A 19,504-nucleotide genomic window follows, 5' to 3' on the forward strand; every position below is an offset into this window, starting at 1 on the left:
ATGAGCAGTTCACCTTTAAAGTGGACAATGATCTGTGAGAGATTCTGCATCTCAAACACTTCAGAAAGCTTTCTGTCCACTCACTATTACAGATTAAAGAGACTGCAGGAGACGCACGAGTCAGAGAATCAGCTTTTAAAGCACGCAACGAAATGCAACTAAAAACAAAACAAAACATTATACACACAAGAGTCTATACAGTCTTCATTTTTATATTTACACTCATTATGTTTTGGTACACGACCTCTTTGTCTCTTATTCCGCGTTTAGTTCTCACTTTTGTGTGTATTAATTTTACACGCAGTGTCAATGATTTGATGCACATTTTTTTTCTATCCGCGACATTGATACTTTAGGCGGGAATTTGATCCCATAGAAATACTGTGAAAAATTCCTTGCTCTGTTGAATATAATTTGGAAAATATTTCAAAAAGAAACACATTTACACAAATACATTTGACTTCAACTCCATATATCTGATGCTATTTTTTTATGGGGACTTTAAACACTCCAGACAGACTGATGGTGACGTACCGTAGACTATGGATGAGGCTTCAGGACTCTGCTCTTCAGACGCTCTCTGGCTTTCAGCCTCCTGCAGTTTATCCACCTGGAAAAGACACACAAGTCAACAGTGCAGGAAACATCACTGTCAAAGTGTCATCCTTCATCCAAACGCCGTTTATTCAGCCGCTGTCATGCCCTCCACACACTCATATAAACAGCCACGTCTTCTTCTGACGGCTGTTTACTATGGAGATATATTTGTGACTAAAAATGAGCGCATCTTGATTTATTACACGATGGTCTGGAATACTTGATTCTAATTGGTCGGTCGGACATTTCAAGGTATGTTATTCCAAGATAACAACTGCTGAATAATCCAAGTATTTTTTATAGATCAAAGAATATTTTAAATGACTTTCACTCTTACTTATTATTACACGACTGACTGGAATGCTTGATTCTGATTGGTCAGTCGGACATTTCAAGATATGTTATTCCGAGATAACAACCAGTGAATAATGATGAATAATCCAAGTACTTTCACTACTGTTTTTGTGTTTGGTGCCATCTCATGACTGAATAATATCCAGGTTAGTGTTTTCATTTTAATTATCTGTGTGAAAATCAAGATAGAGTACATCTGGGTGGTTGTTTTCGGAGAATAAAGCCCTTCAGTCTTATATAAGCACATGTCTGGCTCAATATTAAAAATAATAAAGAAATATAAAAATATATAATAGAAATATAAGTAATATTTCTTACTTATTACACAAATTATCTGGAATACTGACTCTGATTGGTCGGTTGTAATATTCCAAGGTATGTTATCCTGAGATAACAACCGCTGAATAACACTGATTAATCCAAGTACTTTACGCTGCTGTTTTTTTTGTGTTTGGCGCTATCTAGTGTCTCAATAATATGTAGGTTAGTGTATGCCCCATTCAGCCGGTTTCATTTATGTCAGTTTTGCCTTTAATCAAAGAATAATTAACTTATTAAGTCTCAGAACAATGTTTAGTGTGTAATTTTTTTGAGTTTTGTGGCAGGTTTCTATGTAAAAAGCAGGATAAAGTACATCCAGGTGGTTGTTTTTGCATAATTAAGCTGCTCAGTTCCTCAAACCGCCTTTGTTCCTTAATTATTACACAACTGACTGGAATTCTTGACTCCGATTGGTCGGTTGTGTCATTCCAAGGTATGTTATTCTGAGATAACAACCGCTGAATAACACTAATTAATCCCAGTACTTTATGCCACTGTTTTTTGTGTGTGTTTGGCGACATCTAGTGACTGAATGATATGCAAGTTAGTATGTGCTCCATTCAGCTATTTTTCCATTCTGTCAGTTGTGTCTTTAATTACAGAATTAATAACCAATACACAATTGCAAAATAGGAAAATCACTCTATAAATGACAAAAACAACAACTGTTCAGAAATTATATGATTTGTGAAAATAAAACCCTCGAAAACCAAATACATTTTTGCAGATTTCATTAATAGTAAGTATTTTTTGTTGCCACAAATATAATCCCATAGTTTACTACAGCATCATCATCATCACGCCATGCAAATGCTAATAACCACACATGCTATAATGCTTATGCTGCCTGACAAAAAAACTCCCATTCAAAACTACTTAATACAAGAATGCATCATTTTCTGTAAAGCTGCTTTGAGACAAAGAACTGTAAAGAGTTACAGAGATAAAACAACATAAAACCCTACAAATCTACACTGCAACATGTCCAATACATATAGTGATCATTAGAATGTGAAATGTTAATACTTGGCATCTCTAAATGTCCTACAGTGAGACTAAAGCACCACATTATTGAGTTTTTGCAGTGTTTGTCAGCTTTCTGCAGGGTTATTAGAGGTCAATAGAGTGTGTTCACACTTGGCAGGCTTGGTTTGATTGAAATGAACTGAGGTGTCATATAAAATGAGGCAGGATCAGATAAAACGAGGTGTGACTGCTTTGTTAAATAAGTGCGGTTCATTTAAATAAGTGTGAACACAGGCACATGAACTAAACGAGCAGACTGAAACAAAATGCGTCTCGCTCCACTTCCAAACAAACTGAATTAAATGTGTACATTTCTTCTTTTTTATTTGGACCAAACGGACCAAGAAAACTGAATTGTCATTAGTGAAAAACTACAGCTACAAAATACTTTTAAACAAGAGTTAATGAAGTTTTTTTTAGTATTTATGCGTAAATCGGAGTCTTTTTTTCCTTCTTTCTTTATGCTTCTTTAGTGGCATTTTGATTTTATTTCAAATGTAAAGTGCTTTATAAATAAAATGTATTATTACTCTATTATTATTATTATTATTATTATTATTATTTAATGCATATCATACAGATTGCTGTAACCCTTTCATGTAAAAAAGAAAACTCTTAACACTTAATACTTAAAACTGAAAAAAGTAATTAATATTCAAAATAATGAGACTCTGCTGACTCCTGCAGGTCAGACTCATGCACTGCACACTCTGTGGAGAAGGTTGTAGTAACAGCCGTACATAATTATGGTTCAAACTGTATGAGGAGGATTTGATGCATCAGTCATGAGAAACATTTAACATTTAAATAACACACACATGCATTTATTTTGTCAATTGTGTCAAGTGAAGTTTCAGTCAATTGTGAGGACATTACATTAGTTTCCATTTTTTTTATACTGTACAAGCTCTATTGTTTGTTTTATTTATAATGTAGGAGCCGTAATTTAATTTAATATGTATATTAGTAGTGCTGAAATACATGTACGGTTTACATATGTTAATGTGTTAAGTTGTGTACATTTGCTGATTTCACCCCTACCCCTTTGTTTGTGATGGTTTTCTCCGCCTTTATTAGACTGTTTTAAGTTATATTATGAGATATAAAAGGGAAAGACAGCCAGGGCAACACAGTTTTTTGACTGGTATTTATTGTTATACCGCATGAGAATTCAGTAAACATCTTTAATTGAAATGAAACCAAAGTCAATTTATTGCCCGACTGATTTCCTGAAAGTTGTGATCGTACATTTATAGCACATGTTGAGAGATGTAAACAAAAACGTATTCCCTGTTTTACAATTTTTAATTTCTATAGCTTCCGAGAATCCTAAAGAGCCACTTATTGGTAAATAATGTTACAGCAGTTTCAACATCAAGTTATGATGGAATTGCCTCTTGTTAGTTACGAAATAGTTTTATAAGCAAGAAATGTTAATGGATGATATGATGACCACATTAAAATGGTCTACAGCACATTTAAAAACAATAAATGTTGACCAAAGTGCTTTATAAATGAACCATTACACACAATCAAGACTTGCATATGTAAACAAAATACAACTAATTACAATGAAATGCATGTTTCTGTAGCCCTCCCGCAACCGTAACCCCAACCTTCACAAGAAACTGCAGTTTTAATTCCTAAAAAATCTAACTCTGTATGATTTATAAGCCTTTTGAGAAACAAAAACATCAGCAATGTCCTCATAATTCACCATCTGTGTCATACCAGAGTCATTATACACATTTGTGTCCTCATATCTCACAAAAACATAATTTCTTTAAAATTGAATTATAAGGTTTTATGCGATTTTGGAATCATTTTCTTATGTGAATTTCTGGTAATTTACACTTACCGGCCACTTTATTAGGTACGCCTTATTAGTTCCGGGTTGGACCCTTTAGAACTGCCTTAATCATTCATGGAAAAGATTTAACAAGGTGCTGGAAATATTCCTCAGAGATTTTGCCTTATATTGACATGATAGCATCACACTATTGCTGCAGATTTGTCGGCTGCACATCCATGATGCCAATCTACCGTTCCACCACATCCCAAAGGTGCTCTATTGGATTGAGCTCTGGTGACTGTGGAGGCCATTTGAGTACAGTGAACTCATTGTCATGTTCAAGAAACCAGTCTGAGATGATTCATGCTTTGACATGGTGTGTTATCCTGCTGGAAGCAGCCATCAGAAGATGGAGACACTGTGCTTATAAAGGGATGGACATGGTAAGCAACAATACTCAGGTAGGCTGTGACGTTGACATGATGCTCAATTGGTACTAATGGACCCAAAGAGTGCCAAGAAAATCTCCCCCACACCATTACACCACCACCACCAGCCTGAACCATTGAAACAAGGCAGGATGGATTCATGCTTTCATGTTGTTGGCGCCAAATTTTGACCCGACTATCCGTATGTGGCAGAAGAAATGGAGACTCAGAGCAGGCAGAGTTTCTCCAATCATCTATTGTCAGTTTTGGTGAGCCTGTGTGAATTGTAGCCTCAGTTTCCTGTTCTTAGCTGACAGGAGCGGCACCCGGTGTGCTCTTCTGCTGCTGTAGCCCATCCGCCTCAAGGTTGGACGTGTTGTGTGTTCAGAGATGCTCTTCTGCAGACCTCGGTTTCAACGAGTGCTTATTTGAGTTACTGTTGCCTTTCTATCAGCTGGAACCAGTCTGGCCATTCTCAACAAGGTGCTGGAAATATTCCTTAGAGATTTTGCTCCATATTGACATGATAGCATCACGCAGTTTCTGCAGATTTGTCGGCTGCACATCCATGATGCCAATCTCCCGTTCCACAATATCTCAAAGGGGCTCTATTGGATTGAGCTCTGGTGACTGTGGAGGCCATTTGAGTACAGTGAACTCATTGTCATGTTCAAAAAACCAGTCTGAGATGATTCACGCTTTATGACATGGTGCGTTATCCTGCTGGAAGTAGCCATCAGAAGATGCAGACACTGTGCTCATAAAGGGATGGACATGGTCAGCAGCAATACTCAGGTAGGCTGTGTTGTTGACATGATGCTCAATTGGTACTAATGGACCCAAAGTGTGTCAAGTGTGTCTCCCCCACACCATTACACCACCACCAGCCTGAATTGCTGATACAAGGCAAGATGGATCCATGCTTTCATGTTGTTGAACCAAATTCTGAGCCGAGCATCTGAATGTGTCAGCAGAAATGGAGACTCATCAGAGCAGGCAACATTTCTCCAATCTTCTATTGTCCAGTTTTGGTGAGCCTGTGTGAATTGTAGCCTCAGTTTAGCCACAGAACTGCCGCTCACTGGATATTTCCTCTACTGCTGACCATTGTCTGTAAACTCTAAAGATGGTTGTGCGTGAAAATCCCAGTAGATCAGCAGTTTCTGAAATACTCAGAGCAGCCCGCCTGGCGCCAACAACCATGCCACGTTCAAAGTCACTTAAATCCCCTTTCTTCCCCATTCTGATGCTCGCTTTGAACTGCAGGAGATCGTCTTGATCATGTCTACATGCCTTGGCTGATTAGAAATTTGCGTTAACAAGCAGTTGAACGTGCTTTATTCGGTGTACCTAATGAAGTGACCGGTGAGTGTATATATCCCCTGTAATGTTTTTCATGAGATATTTTCCCAAAGTTTGCATGCGCAAAAGATATATTAATGAAATCTCAATATCCATTTGCATTCTGGTATTTAATCTTTGTGTTGTTTTATTCTCTATTGATTTGATCCTTTGATGTTAATGTAAAAAAGTTGTAAGTACTGTATTTCTTTAAAAATTAAAACACACACACACAGGCTTACCACAGCTAAAGGGCAGGGCAGTGTGGGTAATAAAGCAAACTACTGATGCACCAGTTATACAGTGTCTGTTCTACATGCGCTAGTATCTAGCAGACAGGTAATATAAAGAGAGAGACAGAGACCTTCACCTGTCCTGCTAAAGCATCCACCTGCAGACGAGAAGAGCATTACACGCACACTGATTAAACTGCAGAGTATAAACTATATGAGGACGCTTTAACTGTATACAGTTGAATTCAGAATTATTCTCCCCCCTGTTTATTTTCCCCCAATTTCTGTTTAACGGAGAAAAGATTTTTATTTAACACATTTCTAATCATAATAGTTTTAATAAGTCATCTCTAATAACTGATTTATTTTCTCTTTGCCATGATGACAGTAAATAATATCTGACTAGATATTCTTCAAGACACTTCTATACAGCTTAAAGTGACATTTAAAGGCTTAACGAGATTATTTAGGGTAACTAGGCAGGTTAGGGTAATAAGGCAAGATATTGTATAATGATGGTTTGTTTGGTAGAAGATTGAAAAAAAAAAAACTTAAAGGGGCAAATAATTTTGACCTTAAAATGGTGTTGAAAAAATTAAAAACTGCTAGCTGAAATAAAAAAAATAAGACTTTCTCTAGAAGAAAAAATATTATCAGACATACTGTGAAAATTTCCTGAATCTGTTAAACACCATTTGGGAAATATTAAAAATATTAATATTTATTATTATATTATTATATTATATTAATATATATAGCGATACGGAGTATAATTTCAGCAGATGGAATGAATATTTGGAAAGAATACATAACTTTAGAAACATTGTGATGATTTTAGCGAGAGCATCTGCATAGAATATAATAAACCAATCACAAACATTGATAAATACAGTAATACTATAATTCTGTACAAATAAAAGATACAGTGCTTTGTTCTAGCAAGATTCAGACCTTGATAGTTTTCATCGTATATACAGTTGAAGTCAGAATTATTAGCCCTCCTTTGTATATTTTTCAACTCATTTCTAAACATAATAATTTTAATGACTAATGTCTAACAATCTGTAGACAATCCAAAACTAATATTGCTTAAGGGGGCTCAGGGGCGCAACTGCACATTTACTGATGGGTATGCGGCTTCAACTTTTGCGCGCCCCCCCTTCAATCCAACTATATTTTATAACAGGCAAGTGATAAAATGTGGAAAATATTTCCATCAATAAATTAAAGATATTTTTTCATAAAGATATCAATATGCTTAAAAAAAACAGTTTCGCAGTTCTGAACACAACTGAAATAGTTTGAAGTATAGTAAAAGGTATAAATACATTAAGCATGTTAAGTCACAAAGAAATGCATCTCATACCAGCCCAAATTTCTTCTTAATTTAATTTTCACTTACTAAATGATTATAGCACCTTGACTAGCCTTGCTTTTGGACTTTTTGTAGTACATTTGTCAAAACAAAATGATAGACATGGGAGTCCTAAAGGGCAAAAGAACATTGCAATTACTTCTCACATTCAGACTGAGGCAGAAGGTCTGTCTTTGCAAGAACAATTGACTGAAACTGCTAAAAGTGAAATAAAAAATACTGTCAAATGTTTAGTGTAAAAAAACAGAAACAAACAGTGTGAAATGTTCTATTTAATTGAAATGTTATAACTTTGTTTGTAGCTAAAATTAAAATAGTTTTGAGCTAAGAAGTTACCAAAAGGCCTGATGAATCAATATGATACATAATAAATTCATAATAACATGTGGTATAAAAATGGGGTGAGGGGTAAAATGATTTTTTTAATTTAATAAAATACAATATTATACGCGTATAAAATGCTAAATACATTTTTTAAACAAAAAATATATACATTATTTGAAACTTTTAATATGGATAATTTCAAAAATAGTTTTGGCACAATGGCGCCCCCCCCCCATGTGTGGCACCCCTATGCACTGCATATACTGCATACCCCCTTTTTGCGCCACTGAGGGGACTAATAATATTGACCTCAAAAGGGCTCGAAACTGCTTTTACTCTAGCAGAAATAAAACAAATAAGACTTTCTCAAGAGGAAAAAACACTATGGGAAATACTGTGAACAATTCCTGAATCTTTTCAACATCATTTGGGAAATATTTGACAAAGAAATTGACAGGAGGGTGGATAATTCTGACTTCATCTGTATATCTTATTCAGAGGACGCTCATTTCTACAATCAGAGCAATAATTATGACACTAAAACACTTTGGAATCTGATATAGACTCAAATTAACTACTTATTTTAAATGAGCTTAAACAACTTCTTGGCGTCTTGGCGTTGTTTTTGTTTTCTTGATTGTTTTATGTTCAAATTTGTCAAATTTGTAAAAACAAAAGAAGTTAACTTAATGGATTTGGGTTGGGACAACATGAATGAATTGTGTGGAACCCTACCACAGAGAATATATATATATATATGATTATGTGTGCGCGTTTGTGCATGTGTGTCTGTCTGTGTGCTTATGTGTGTGAGTGTGTGTGTGTGTGTTTGTGCTTATGTCTGTGTGTGAAATAAAACTTTGTCATTGTCTGTGTGTGGCTGTGTGTTTTTGTATGTGTGTGTCTGTGGCTTTATGTTTGTGTGTACACGTCTGTCTGCTTGTCTGTGCATGTGTAAATATGTGTTTGTGTGTGTCTGTGTGCTTATGCCAGTCAGTGTATGTATGTGTATGTGTGTACTTATGTCTGTGCGTGTGTTTGTGTGCTTATGTCAGTCTGTGTATGTGTGTGTACTTATGTCTGTGCGTGTGTTTGTGTGTGTTTGTTTGTGCTTATGTCAGTCTGTGTATGTGTGTGTACTTATGTCTGTGCGTGTGTTTGTGTGTGTTTGTTTGTGCCTATGTCAGTCTGTGTATGTGTGTGTACTTATGTCTGTGCGTGTGTTTGTGTGTGTTTGTTTGTGCTTATGTCAGTCTGTGTATGTGTGTGTACTTATGTCTGTGCGTGTGTTTTTGTGTGTGCTTATGTCTGTTCGTGTATGTGTGTGTACTTATGTCTGTGCGTGTTTTTGTGTGTGCTTCTGTATGTGTGTTTGTGTGCTTATGTCAGTCTGTGTATGTGTGTGTAGTTATGTCTTTGCGTGTGTTTTTGTGTGTTTGTGTGCTTATGTCAGTCTGTGTATGTGTGTGTGCTTATGTCTGTGCGTGTGTTTTTGTGTGTTTGTGTGTTTGTGTGTGGTTATGTCAGTCTGTGTATGTGTGTGTACTTATGTCTGTGCGTGTGTTTGTGTGTGTTTGTTTGTGCTTATGTCAGTCTGTGTATGTGTGTGTACTTATGTCTGTGCGTGTGTTTTTGTGTGTGCTTATGTCTGTTCGTGTATGTGTGTGTACTTATGTCTGTGCGTGTTTTTGTGTGTGCTTCTGTATGTGTGTTTGTGTGCTTATGTCAGTCTGTGTATGTGTGTGTAGTTATGTCTGTGCGTGTGTTTTTGTGTGTTTGTGTGTGCTTATGTCAGTCTGTGTATGTGTGTGTGCTTATGTCTGTGCGTGTGTTTTTGTGTGTTTGTGTGTGCTTATGTCAGTCTGTGTATGTGTGTGTACTTATGTCTGTGCGTGTGTTTGTGTGTGTTTGTTTGTGCCTATGTCAGTCTGTGTATGTGTGTGTACTTATGTCTGTGCGTGTGTTTTTGTGTGTGCTTATGTCTGTGCGTGTATGTGTGTGTACTTATGTCTGTGCGTGTTTTTGTGTGTGCTTCTGTATGTGTGTTTGTGTGCTTATGTCAGTCTGTGTATGTGTGTTTGTGTGTGTTTGCGTGCTTATGTCAGTCTGTGTATGTGTGTGTAGTTATGTCTTTGCGTGTGTTTTTGTGTGTGCTTATGTCAGTCTGTGTATGTGTGTGTAGTTATGTCTTTGCGTGTGTTTTTGTGTGTTTGTGTGTGCTTATGTCAGTCTGTGTATGTGTGTGTGCTTATGTCTGTGCGTGTGTTTCTCTGTGTTTGTGTATGTCTGTGTGCTTATGTTAGTCTATGTATGTGTGTGTGTGCTTATGTCTGTGCGGGTGTGAATGTGTGTTTCTGTGTGTGTGCTTATGTCAGTCTGTTTATATGTGTGTCTGTGTGTATGTGTGCGCTCACAATGGTGCTGATATTCTTTTGCTTATGTCTGAATGTGTGTGTGTGTGTGTGTGTCTGCATGTATGTATGCATGTCTATGTGTGTGTTTTTGTGTGTGTGTGTGTGTGTCTGCATGTATGTATGCATGTCTATGTGTGTGTTTGTGTTTGTGTGTGTGTGTGTCTGCATGTACGTATGCATGTCTATGTGTGTGTTTGTGTTTGTGTGTGTGTGTCTGCATGTACGTATGCATGTCTATGTGTGTGTTTGTGTGTGTGTGTGTGTGTGTGCCTGCATGTATGTATGCATGTCTATGTGTGTGTTTGTGTTTGTGTGTGTGTGTGTCTGCATGTACGTATGCCTGTCTATGTGTGTGTTTGTGGGTGTGTGTGTGTCTACATTTACGTATGCATGTCTATGTGTGTGTTTGTGTGTGTGTGTCTGCATGTACGTATGCATGTCTATGTGTGTGTTTGTGGGTGTGTGTGTGTCTACATGTACGTATGCATGTCTATGTGTGTGTTTGTGGGTGTGTGTGTGTCTACATGTACGTATGCATGTCTATGTGTGTGTTTGTGGGTGTGTGTGTGTGTGTGTCTGCATGAATGTATGCATGTCTATGTGTGTGTTTGTGTGTGTGTGTGTGTCTGCATGTATGTATGCATGTCTATATGTGTATTTGTGAGTGTGTGTGTGTGTGTGTTTTCCTGCTCACCTTGCTGATGTACTCCCTCATGACCTGGATGAAGTAGGGCATGGCGCAGTCCATCAGTGTGTGTGTCCAGCTGAGCTCCAGCACCACGTCCGGCGGCAGCAGGTCATATGAGCTGAAGAGACACGCGGCGAAACACTCGCGCTTCCCTTCTGAAACAAACCAGCGCAGCAGATCCAGAGCCACCGCCGCGTCCTGAGACTCTGACGCAAACTGCATCGCATCCTGACACACACAGAATAATTTATAAAAAATTGACAGACAGACAGACAGAGCAGGTAAAATAAGTATTGAACAAGTCAGCATTTTTCTCAGAAAACATTTTTCTAAAGGTGCCGTGGACTTGAAAATTTTTTCCTAGATGTTGGTAACAACCAAAGAAAAAACCTAATTAAATTAGTTTATAAATGAAGTTCTGTGTAATAAAGTGAAATGACGCAGGGTAAAAGTGTTAAACACATGAAGAAAGGGTGGTATAGTTCTGCAGTGAAGGCCCAGACAGCAGCTGAAATCTCTCAGTTGTTCAGCAACCCTCTGCCCTTCCTCAGTGTAAATGAAGATCAGCTGCTTCAGTCCAACATCTACATTAGCAGGAGGATGAAGATGAAACCAGGGTGGACATTTCAGCAAGACAATGATCCAAAACACAGCCAAGAAGACTTCAAGAACACTCTGTTGAAGTCTGTGGATGGAAGGATGGGCAGATGGGAGGATAGATGGATGGATTGGTGGAATGGATGGATGGATAAATGGGTGGATAGAAAGATGGGTGGATGGAAGGATGGACAGAATGGATGGTTGGGCACATGGAAGGATGGATGGGCAGATGGAGGATGGATGAGCAGATGGATGGATGGATAAATGGGCGGATGTAAGAATGGATGGGTGGATGGATAAATGGGTGGGCGGATGAAAGAATCGATGGGTAGAATAAATCGATGGAAGGATGGGCGGATGGAAGAATGGATGAATGTAAGAATGGATGGGCGGATGGAAGAATGGATGGATGTAAGAATGGATGGGCGGATGGAAGAATGGATGGATGTAAGAATGGATGGGCGGATGGAAGAATGGATGGATGTAAGAATGGATGGGCGGATGGAAGAATGGATGGATGTAAGAATGGATGGGCGGATGGAAGAATGGATGAATGTAAGAATGGATGGGCGGATGGAAGAATGGATGGATGTAAGAATGAATGGGCGGATGGAAGAATGGATGAATGTAAGAATGGATGGGCGGATGGAAGAATGGATGGATGTAAGAATGGATGGGCGGATGGAAGAATGGATGGATGTAAGAATGGATGGGCGGATGGAAGAATGGATGGATGTAAGAATGAATGGGCGGATGGAAGAATGGATGAATGTAAGAATGGATGGGCGGATGGAAGAATGGATGGATGTAAGAATGGATGGGCGGATGGAAGAATGGATGGATGTAAGAATGAATGGGCGGATGGAAGAATGGATGGATGGAAAAATGGATGGGCGGATGGAAGAATGGATGGGCGGCTGTATGGATGGGCAGATGGAAGACTGGAAAGGAGGATGGAAGAATGGATGGGCGGAATGGATGGATGGGCAGAGGGATGGATGGATGAGGGAATGAAAGAATGAATGGGTGGAAGGATAGATGGATGGAAGGGTGGGCAGATGGAAGAATCGATGGGCAGAATAAATCAATAGATGGGTGGGCGGATGGAAGAGTGGATATGCGGATAGAAGAATGGATGGGCGGATGGATGAACAGGTGGATGGATGAATGGGTGGGCGGATGGATGGATGGATGGAACACTTACTTTTGTTAATGTTGTGCAAGTTCTGTTTACTGCAAATAAATAAATGTGTAGAGCTCTGCATCGTGTGTGTGTGTGTTGTGGAGTCAGTGTGTACCTTGTAGAGTTTGTCTTTCTTGCAGATCTGGATGCTGTGAGTCCAGCGCTGGTTACTCTTATACAGATGAGCAGCGATACGTCTGAACTCCAGCAGCTCATGAGTCTCCAGACGCTGAGCCAGAGAGATGGAGTCAAAGTTATCAAACACATCAATGGAGGAGCGCAGACCCTGAGGAAGAGGACGAGCAGATTATGAAGCGTGTGTGTGTGTATATGAGTGTGTGTATATGAGTGTGTGTGTGTGTGTGTGTGTGTGTGTGTGTGTGTGTGTGTGTGTGTGTGTGTGTGTTTCACCTGATAGTCCTCCTCCTCCGTCAGCAGGTTGTTGAGTGCTTCATTCACAGCTCTGTTGTTGTGACTCTGCACTGATCTGAGATACGGTTTAACCAGCCGCAACTGATTCACCTGCAAACACAAACACAATAAAACAAAGCCAAACACTGGCAGCCTATTTCTACAGCTGAAATAAAAATCTTGTACAAACAACAAGCAAAAATAAAATCTGTCTTATTTTAATTGAAATTCAGCATTTTATATTCTTATAAAATGATAATACATCTTTTTTCACTCATCAGTTTACCTCATAATTATATAATAAGAAACAAAGACAAAAAGACAGAACTGCAATATAAAAAGTCCCAATTGTATTTTTAATCACAGTTCCATGCTGAAAATAAAAGAAAATAAAAGAAAATTAAAAGAAAAATTATTAAAAATATAATTAAAATAAAATAAAACAAAAATAAAATAAAGTAAAACAAATAAATTAAGTAAAAAATAAAATAAAATAAGATAAATTAAAATAAAACTAAAAGAAATTTATAAAAGAAAAGAAAATAAAGAAAAAAAACAAGATAAATAAAAATTAAATAAAAATTAAATTAATTAAAATAAAATAAAAAAAATTAAGTAAGAATTTAATTTAATTTCAATAAGGTTATTTATTGTTTGTAAAATAAAAAGAAAAAAAATTAAGTACAATAAAAAAATTAAATATATATATTTAAAATAAACTAATATAATAAAATTCATAATAAAATAAAATAAATTATATTATAAATAATAAAAACTAATTGAAAGAATCTGATGTTCTCATATATGAAAAATGACAAATGCACATAAATTAATAAACAGTATTAAATTAAAAACACTAAAATATGAGTGTGTTTTGTATCAGTGCTCAGGTACCCTGCTGAAGAAGCTGACGGTTCTGGTGTGATCCAGTCGAGGAGCGAGAACAGAGAGCAGATCATTGAGCAGCAGCGGCTTATAGTCCAAATAAAACTGCAGAGATTTATAATACAGCTCCACATTCGCCACCTTCAGCACACAAAAACAACACAAGAAAAACAGCCTGAATCACAACAGCAATACTCAATAATAACAGTAATCTCAACATCTCAAACCATGACAATTTAGTTCTTTAGGAAAAAACATCAGTGACAAAGTGGATATTTAAATGAAATATAATGCTTCTGGCAGACACTTATCAATACATTATCGGTCATTCAATAGCCGCATTTCCACTATCGTGCCTAAAGCAAGTGAGCCAGGGTGAGCCAAGGCCAGTTGTGTTTTCACCGTCACTTCCGGGGCCTAATCGGGCCAAAACGGGGCTTACTTGGGGCCAGCGGCCGGCCTTTTTTTGCCCGCCGAATACCTTGGGCCAAAGAGGGCTAGATGGGACTTCGGGGCGGAGTGAAAGGAGAAGCGGAGTACGGACACGGTTTTCCGATCGTACAGTACATGAGTACATGCACCAAACAAAACAATAAATAAGGGAAAGAAAACTTCTAGCCTTATAGACTCGGGGTGTTTTTGCGTATGATCGCTCTTATGTTTCCCTTTTAAATGTACGGCTGCTGCATAAAATAATAAAGTTTTCATTTATAAGTGACTTTTTTTTGCTGCGTCCTCCTTGATGTTTCAATGACGCATAATAATCTTTACACCATATTAAAGACACAATAGACAGTAAAGGTTTTCGAGAGATTTTGTCAAGTTTAAAAGGTGTGTTTGTGCACATTTAGATGCCTGTATGTGAATGTGAGTGAGTAAAAGTGCACTCCTTTCACCGCTCTGTTGATGCCGCACGGCTTTTTTTCTTTTTGTTATTTATTTTGGTGATAATACACAATATAAACAGAAAGACATGAAACTTTACAAATTTCGTGTCCACTTTTGTAGGCTCAAAACAATAGTGTCATATCCTGATAAAATAGCCTAAGTTATACTGAAATAATTGAACGAATTACAAATATTGGATATAATTAAATCACATTAAATGAATAAACCAATATAAAACAAACAAAAGCTATAACAGTGTGGGTATATACAATACATGAATTAAACTGTTTTAAACTTTCATTTTACAAAGAATGATTTTAGATATTTTCTAAAAACCATAAACACCGGAGAAGGTTTGAAATAATATTTATTAAGTATTTGGATACGATGATATTAATCAAATCATGCAAACAGAGCATTTTTTGGGTGAGTGAAAGCAGAAACTAGGCAACCTTTTTTCTGTATGCTAGGCTACATATTTTTTTCTTAAATACATGAAGAGCTTTATTAGTGAATGAGCGCAACGAAATATAGCCTATATTTTATTACTTGCTCTTATGTGCTGAAATACGTAACACTTTTCTTTACTTAAGATATCATCCAAACACCCTTAAATAAAGAGGACCTATTAAGTTACCTATTAAGTGTCATACAGCCGATAAGGAAATATTAATATGTTTCAGGACTCTCCGGAGTATTTGGGCTGAATGTTTGACAGCGTCTATCTAAACCAGGATGTTTTCTTGATTGATGATTTTCTTATTTCTTTTCATTTTTCTGTCTTTATTAACAGAGAATTTCTGTGGTTTTATATTATGCATGGTGCGCTCACTGCGCTGGGTCCCTCCGTTAGTGGTGAGACCACTCGATTTCAATGCAAACAGTCGGTCGGAGAGTAAATGAATATGATGAATGAAACACACAGGTCTGTGCGTATAGACATACAATGTAATGCTGTACAGTAGCGTGTCATTTGTTTGTTTCGGTTGTTTTTATTTGAATGGTTTGGTGATGATGTGATGGTGTGCTTTATCTGCCTGATTCACGCTGAAGTGGGCGGGCTGTGTGATGTTTGATTCAGGGGACGTTCTGGGGGCGGGGTTTGTGTGATGCGATGCGAGCTACTAGCCCGACAGTGGAAACGCGACATGATTTCAGCCTCACTGCTCAATCTCCCGGGCGATTGGCCCGGCCTGGCTCGATATAAGCCCTGCCTCACACTGGCCCGACAGTGGAAATGCGTCTATTGTATGCATGCGTTTCTTTGCAAGTGGGGATGATATTTAATAGCTTCTTTTTTATTCATTTTGCATTATTTTGAAATGCATGTTGCATATATGACATAACATATGAAAATCACAATATTTGTGAAATCAAAATATGAGTATATGTAATTTGCATATAGGGCGACACAGTGGTTCAGTGGTTAGCACTGTTGCCTCACAGCAAGAAGGTCACTGATTCGATTACTGAATAAGATATGGCTGAAGACAACAGGGTTAGAGAAAGAGGACATAACATACATTCTGCAGTGTGTGTGTGTGTGTGTGTGTGTGTGTGTGTGTGTGTGTGTGTGTACCTTGCCGATGAGCTCTTTAAAAGTTGCGTCTCTCCAGGCGTCTGTGGGGTGATTCATCATGGTCAGGATGGCATTATCATATTCCTCATATTTATCATACAGGAACACAAGCTCCGCCCACAGATGAGCCTGTTCTGCTGCCCGCAACACCTGACCAATCACAGCACAGCATAACAAACACAACAGCATTAACACAACATGGTTAATGGCATGGATTGTCCATTAAAATAAAGTGTGACCAACAGAAACAGCAATTGGGAAACATTTGAAAGAGAATAAAAATTTCACAAACAATATTGTCTTCAACTGCATGTGTGCTCATCACCATCTTGACATTAAATATTATGCAGGTTAATATTAAATAAATTTTTTAATAAGTAATAAATAAATAAATAATCACATTAAATATGTAATATTTCAGTTTTGAAACTTAACCCTTGTGTATTGTTTAAATTGACTCCCCTTTTGCTTTGCTGGTGGATGTTTTTGCCCCATTGACTTCCATTATAAACACATTTTTTGATTGCAAAGCCATGACCGCATATAATTATGCATTCTTGATTGCTGCTGGTTTACCATGTTGGGAAGAGGTAACGTGTATTTTTTACTGTCGATCATTAGTTGGCACTGTTAACACTTTAAGCAGGCCTGTGCAAAATGTTTTTATTTTTTTTATTATAGTCTTTCAGTGAAGTAAAAGAGCTGATTATAGTGTGTGTGCAGAAATACATTTACTATGTTTACTATGTTATTAGAGCTGAGAGGCTTACCGGACACTTTATTAAGTACACCTGTCCAATTGCTCATTAACGCAAGTTTCTAATCAGCCAATCACATGGCAGCAACTCAATGCATTTAGGCATGTAGACATGGTCAAGACGATCTGCTGCAGTTGGGGGAAGAATGGGGAAGAAAGGGGGTTTAAGAGACTTTGAACGTGGCATGACGGGCTGGTCTGAGTATTTCAGAAACTGCTGATCTACTGGGATTTTCACGCATAGCCATCTCTAGTGTTTATAGAGAATGGTCAGAACAAGAGGAAATTTCCAGTGAGTGGCAGTTCTGTGGGCGCAAATGCCTTGTTCATGCCAGAGGTCAGAGGAGAATGGCCAGATTGGTTCCAGCTGATAGAAAGGCAACAGTAACTCAAATAAGCACTCGTTACAACCGAGGTCTGCAGAAGAGCATCTCTGAACACACAACACGTCCAACCTTGAGGTAGATCGGCTACAGCAGCAGAAGACCACACCGGGTGCCGCTCCTGTCAGCTAAGAACAGGAAACTAAGGCTACAATTCACACAGGCTCACCAAAACTGGACAATAGAAGATTGGAGAAACGTTGACTGCTCTGATGAGTCTCCATTTCTGCTGACACATTCAGATGGACGGCTCAGAATTTGTCCTCAACAACATGAAAGCATGGATTCATCCTGCCTTGTTTCAATGGTTCAGGCTGGTGGTGGTGTAATGGTGTGGCGGAGATTTTCTTGACACACTTTGGGTCCATTAGTACCAATTGAGCATCGTGTCAACACCACAGCCTACCTGAGTATTGTTGCTGACCATGTCCATGCCTTTATGAGCACAGTGTCTGCATCTTCTGATGGCTGCTTCCAGCAGGATAACACACCATGTCATAAAGCGTGAATCATCTCAGACTGGTTTCTTGAACATGACAATGAGTTCACTGTACTCAAATGGCCTCAACAGTCACCAGAGCTCAATCCAATAGAGCACCTTTGGGATGTGGTGGAATGGGAGATTTGCATCATGGATGAGCAGTCAGCAAAGTCCGGTAAGTGTATGAGCACAAATGTAGGTAGTTCGGTCAATTTTTTGCACTGCAACTGATCAACAGTAGAAATTACCAATTTTACCTCTTCCCAACAAAATAAACCAGCAACAATCGAGAATGCATGATTATATGCTGTCATGGCTTTGCAATCAAAACATGTGATTATAATGAAAGTCAATAGGGCAAAAACAGCCCCCAACATAACGAAAGGGAAGTCAATTTGCTCAGAGTGTATTGTTGAGTTCTTGAAAATTTTCAAAGCATTTTCCCAAAATATGTGTCAAAATAAGATCTGTCATCAAAAATCAGTCCATTTGCTGAAACACAGAGAAAGTTGTGCCTCAAAATTAAGCCTCAAAATCACCCCAAAGTGGATAAAAACATCCCCAACAGCACACTAAGGTTAAAGAGATGCACCTTCGGGATGTTGACGCGGGACCAGAAGAGCTCCAGATGTTCCCTCATCCTCTGGGGTTTGTATTTGGAGTACAGTATGGCGAGTTCAGTGAACATGCCCATATGCGCTCGCTCCAAACCCAGAGCTGCTTCTAAAAGGACAATCAGCTCCTCGAAATACCCACGATCCTTAGAGCCAGAGAGCAGACATCAAAAAACATGCCCAGACCTCAAACACAGACTGAGATGATGATTATGATGATGATGATGATGAAGGCTGTTTACCAGGTAATAGTTAATGAGCTCCTCCAGTTCATCTGCATGAGTGACGATGTGGAGGCCTGAGATCTGCGCCAGTCTGAACTCCTCTCCATCCACACATGCAAAACAGACCTGAAGACAGAGACATGTTTTAAGTCTCGTTTAAGATTTCAGTGAGCAAAGGAAAATTGTTGGAAACTGCAAATGGGTTTTGTGCATGACAAAGTGCATCAAACATATTTAAAAAGCATTGGTTTTTGAAAAAGATCTGATTTGCAGTTTGTAAATTTGCACAGACTGCCATTTTTTCAACAAAATGTGTGTGATAAATAAAGAAATTGTCTCTGTGGAGTAAGCAAAATAATCTTGTTTTAGTTTTAATATAATATTATTTTTCTTACCCTATTGGTATATTATTTTGCAAGATATAAAGAAAAACTCACTTTGTAAATATCATTTCTGAAAAATGTTCACTTGTCTAGAAAATGCTTCTTGATTTCAGAATTGTTAGATATTTGGAAACTAGACAAAAACTCCATATAAGAAAAGCCTTTTTTGCAGTGCAGAGATATTTTGTTGAGTGAAATATACTTCATATATATATAAACTTTT

General features: G+C 37.9%; 1 protein-coding gene and 1 long non-coding RNA gene across 6 annotated transcripts in view; one reads left to right on the forward strand and one right to left on the reverse strand.

The window, feature by feature from the left end:
• Positions 1 to 19,504, forward strand: part of LOC147842502 (uncharacterized) — a 97,180-nt gene that overhangs the window by 16,814 nt on the left and 60,862 nt on the right. The gene's annotated exons all lie outside the window — the stretch shown is intronic.
• cltcl1 (clathrin, heavy chain-like 1) overlaps positions 1 to 19,504 on the reverse strand; it is a 112,507-nt gene that overhangs the window by 3,399 nt on the left and 89,604 nt on the right. Inside the window, exons 24-32 of one of the 5 annotated variants that reach the window (XM_087264072.2) lie at positions 18,917 to 19,024; positions 18,653 to 18,820; positions 16,440 to 16,589; positions 13,982 to 14,113; positions 13,088 to 13,198; positions 12,792 to 12,962; positions 10,900 to 11,121; positions 6,224 to 6,250; positions 535 to 610 (exon numbers count right to left, since the gene is read on the reverse strand). In XM_087264072.2, the coding sequence (XP_087120198.1) occupies positions 535 to 610; positions 6,224 to 6,250; positions 10,900 to 11,121; positions 12,792 to 12,962; positions 13,088 to 13,198; positions 13,982 to 14,113; positions 16,440 to 16,589; positions 18,653 to 18,820; positions 18,917 to 19,024 (1,165 nt within the window). Of the gene's footprint in view, positions 1 to 534; positions 611 to 6,223; positions 6,251 to 10,899; positions 11,122 to 12,791; positions 12,963 to 13,087; positions 13,199 to 13,981; positions 14,114 to 14,918; positions 16,300 to 16,439; positions 16,590 to 18,652; positions 18,821 to 18,916; positions 19,025 to 19,504 lie in introns of those variants that run through there. The other 4 variants (XM_087264073.2, XR_015497382.2, XR_015497381.2 and 1 more) reach the window with 4 other exon arrangements.

This window comes from Danio rerio, chromosome 8, assembly GCF_052040795.2.
Source record: "Danio rerio strain M-AB ecotype USA chromosome 8, GRCz13ab, whole genome shotgun sequence".
Lineage (NCBI taxonomy): Eukaryota > Metazoa > Chordata > Actinopteri > Cypriniformes > Danionidae > Danio > Danio rerio.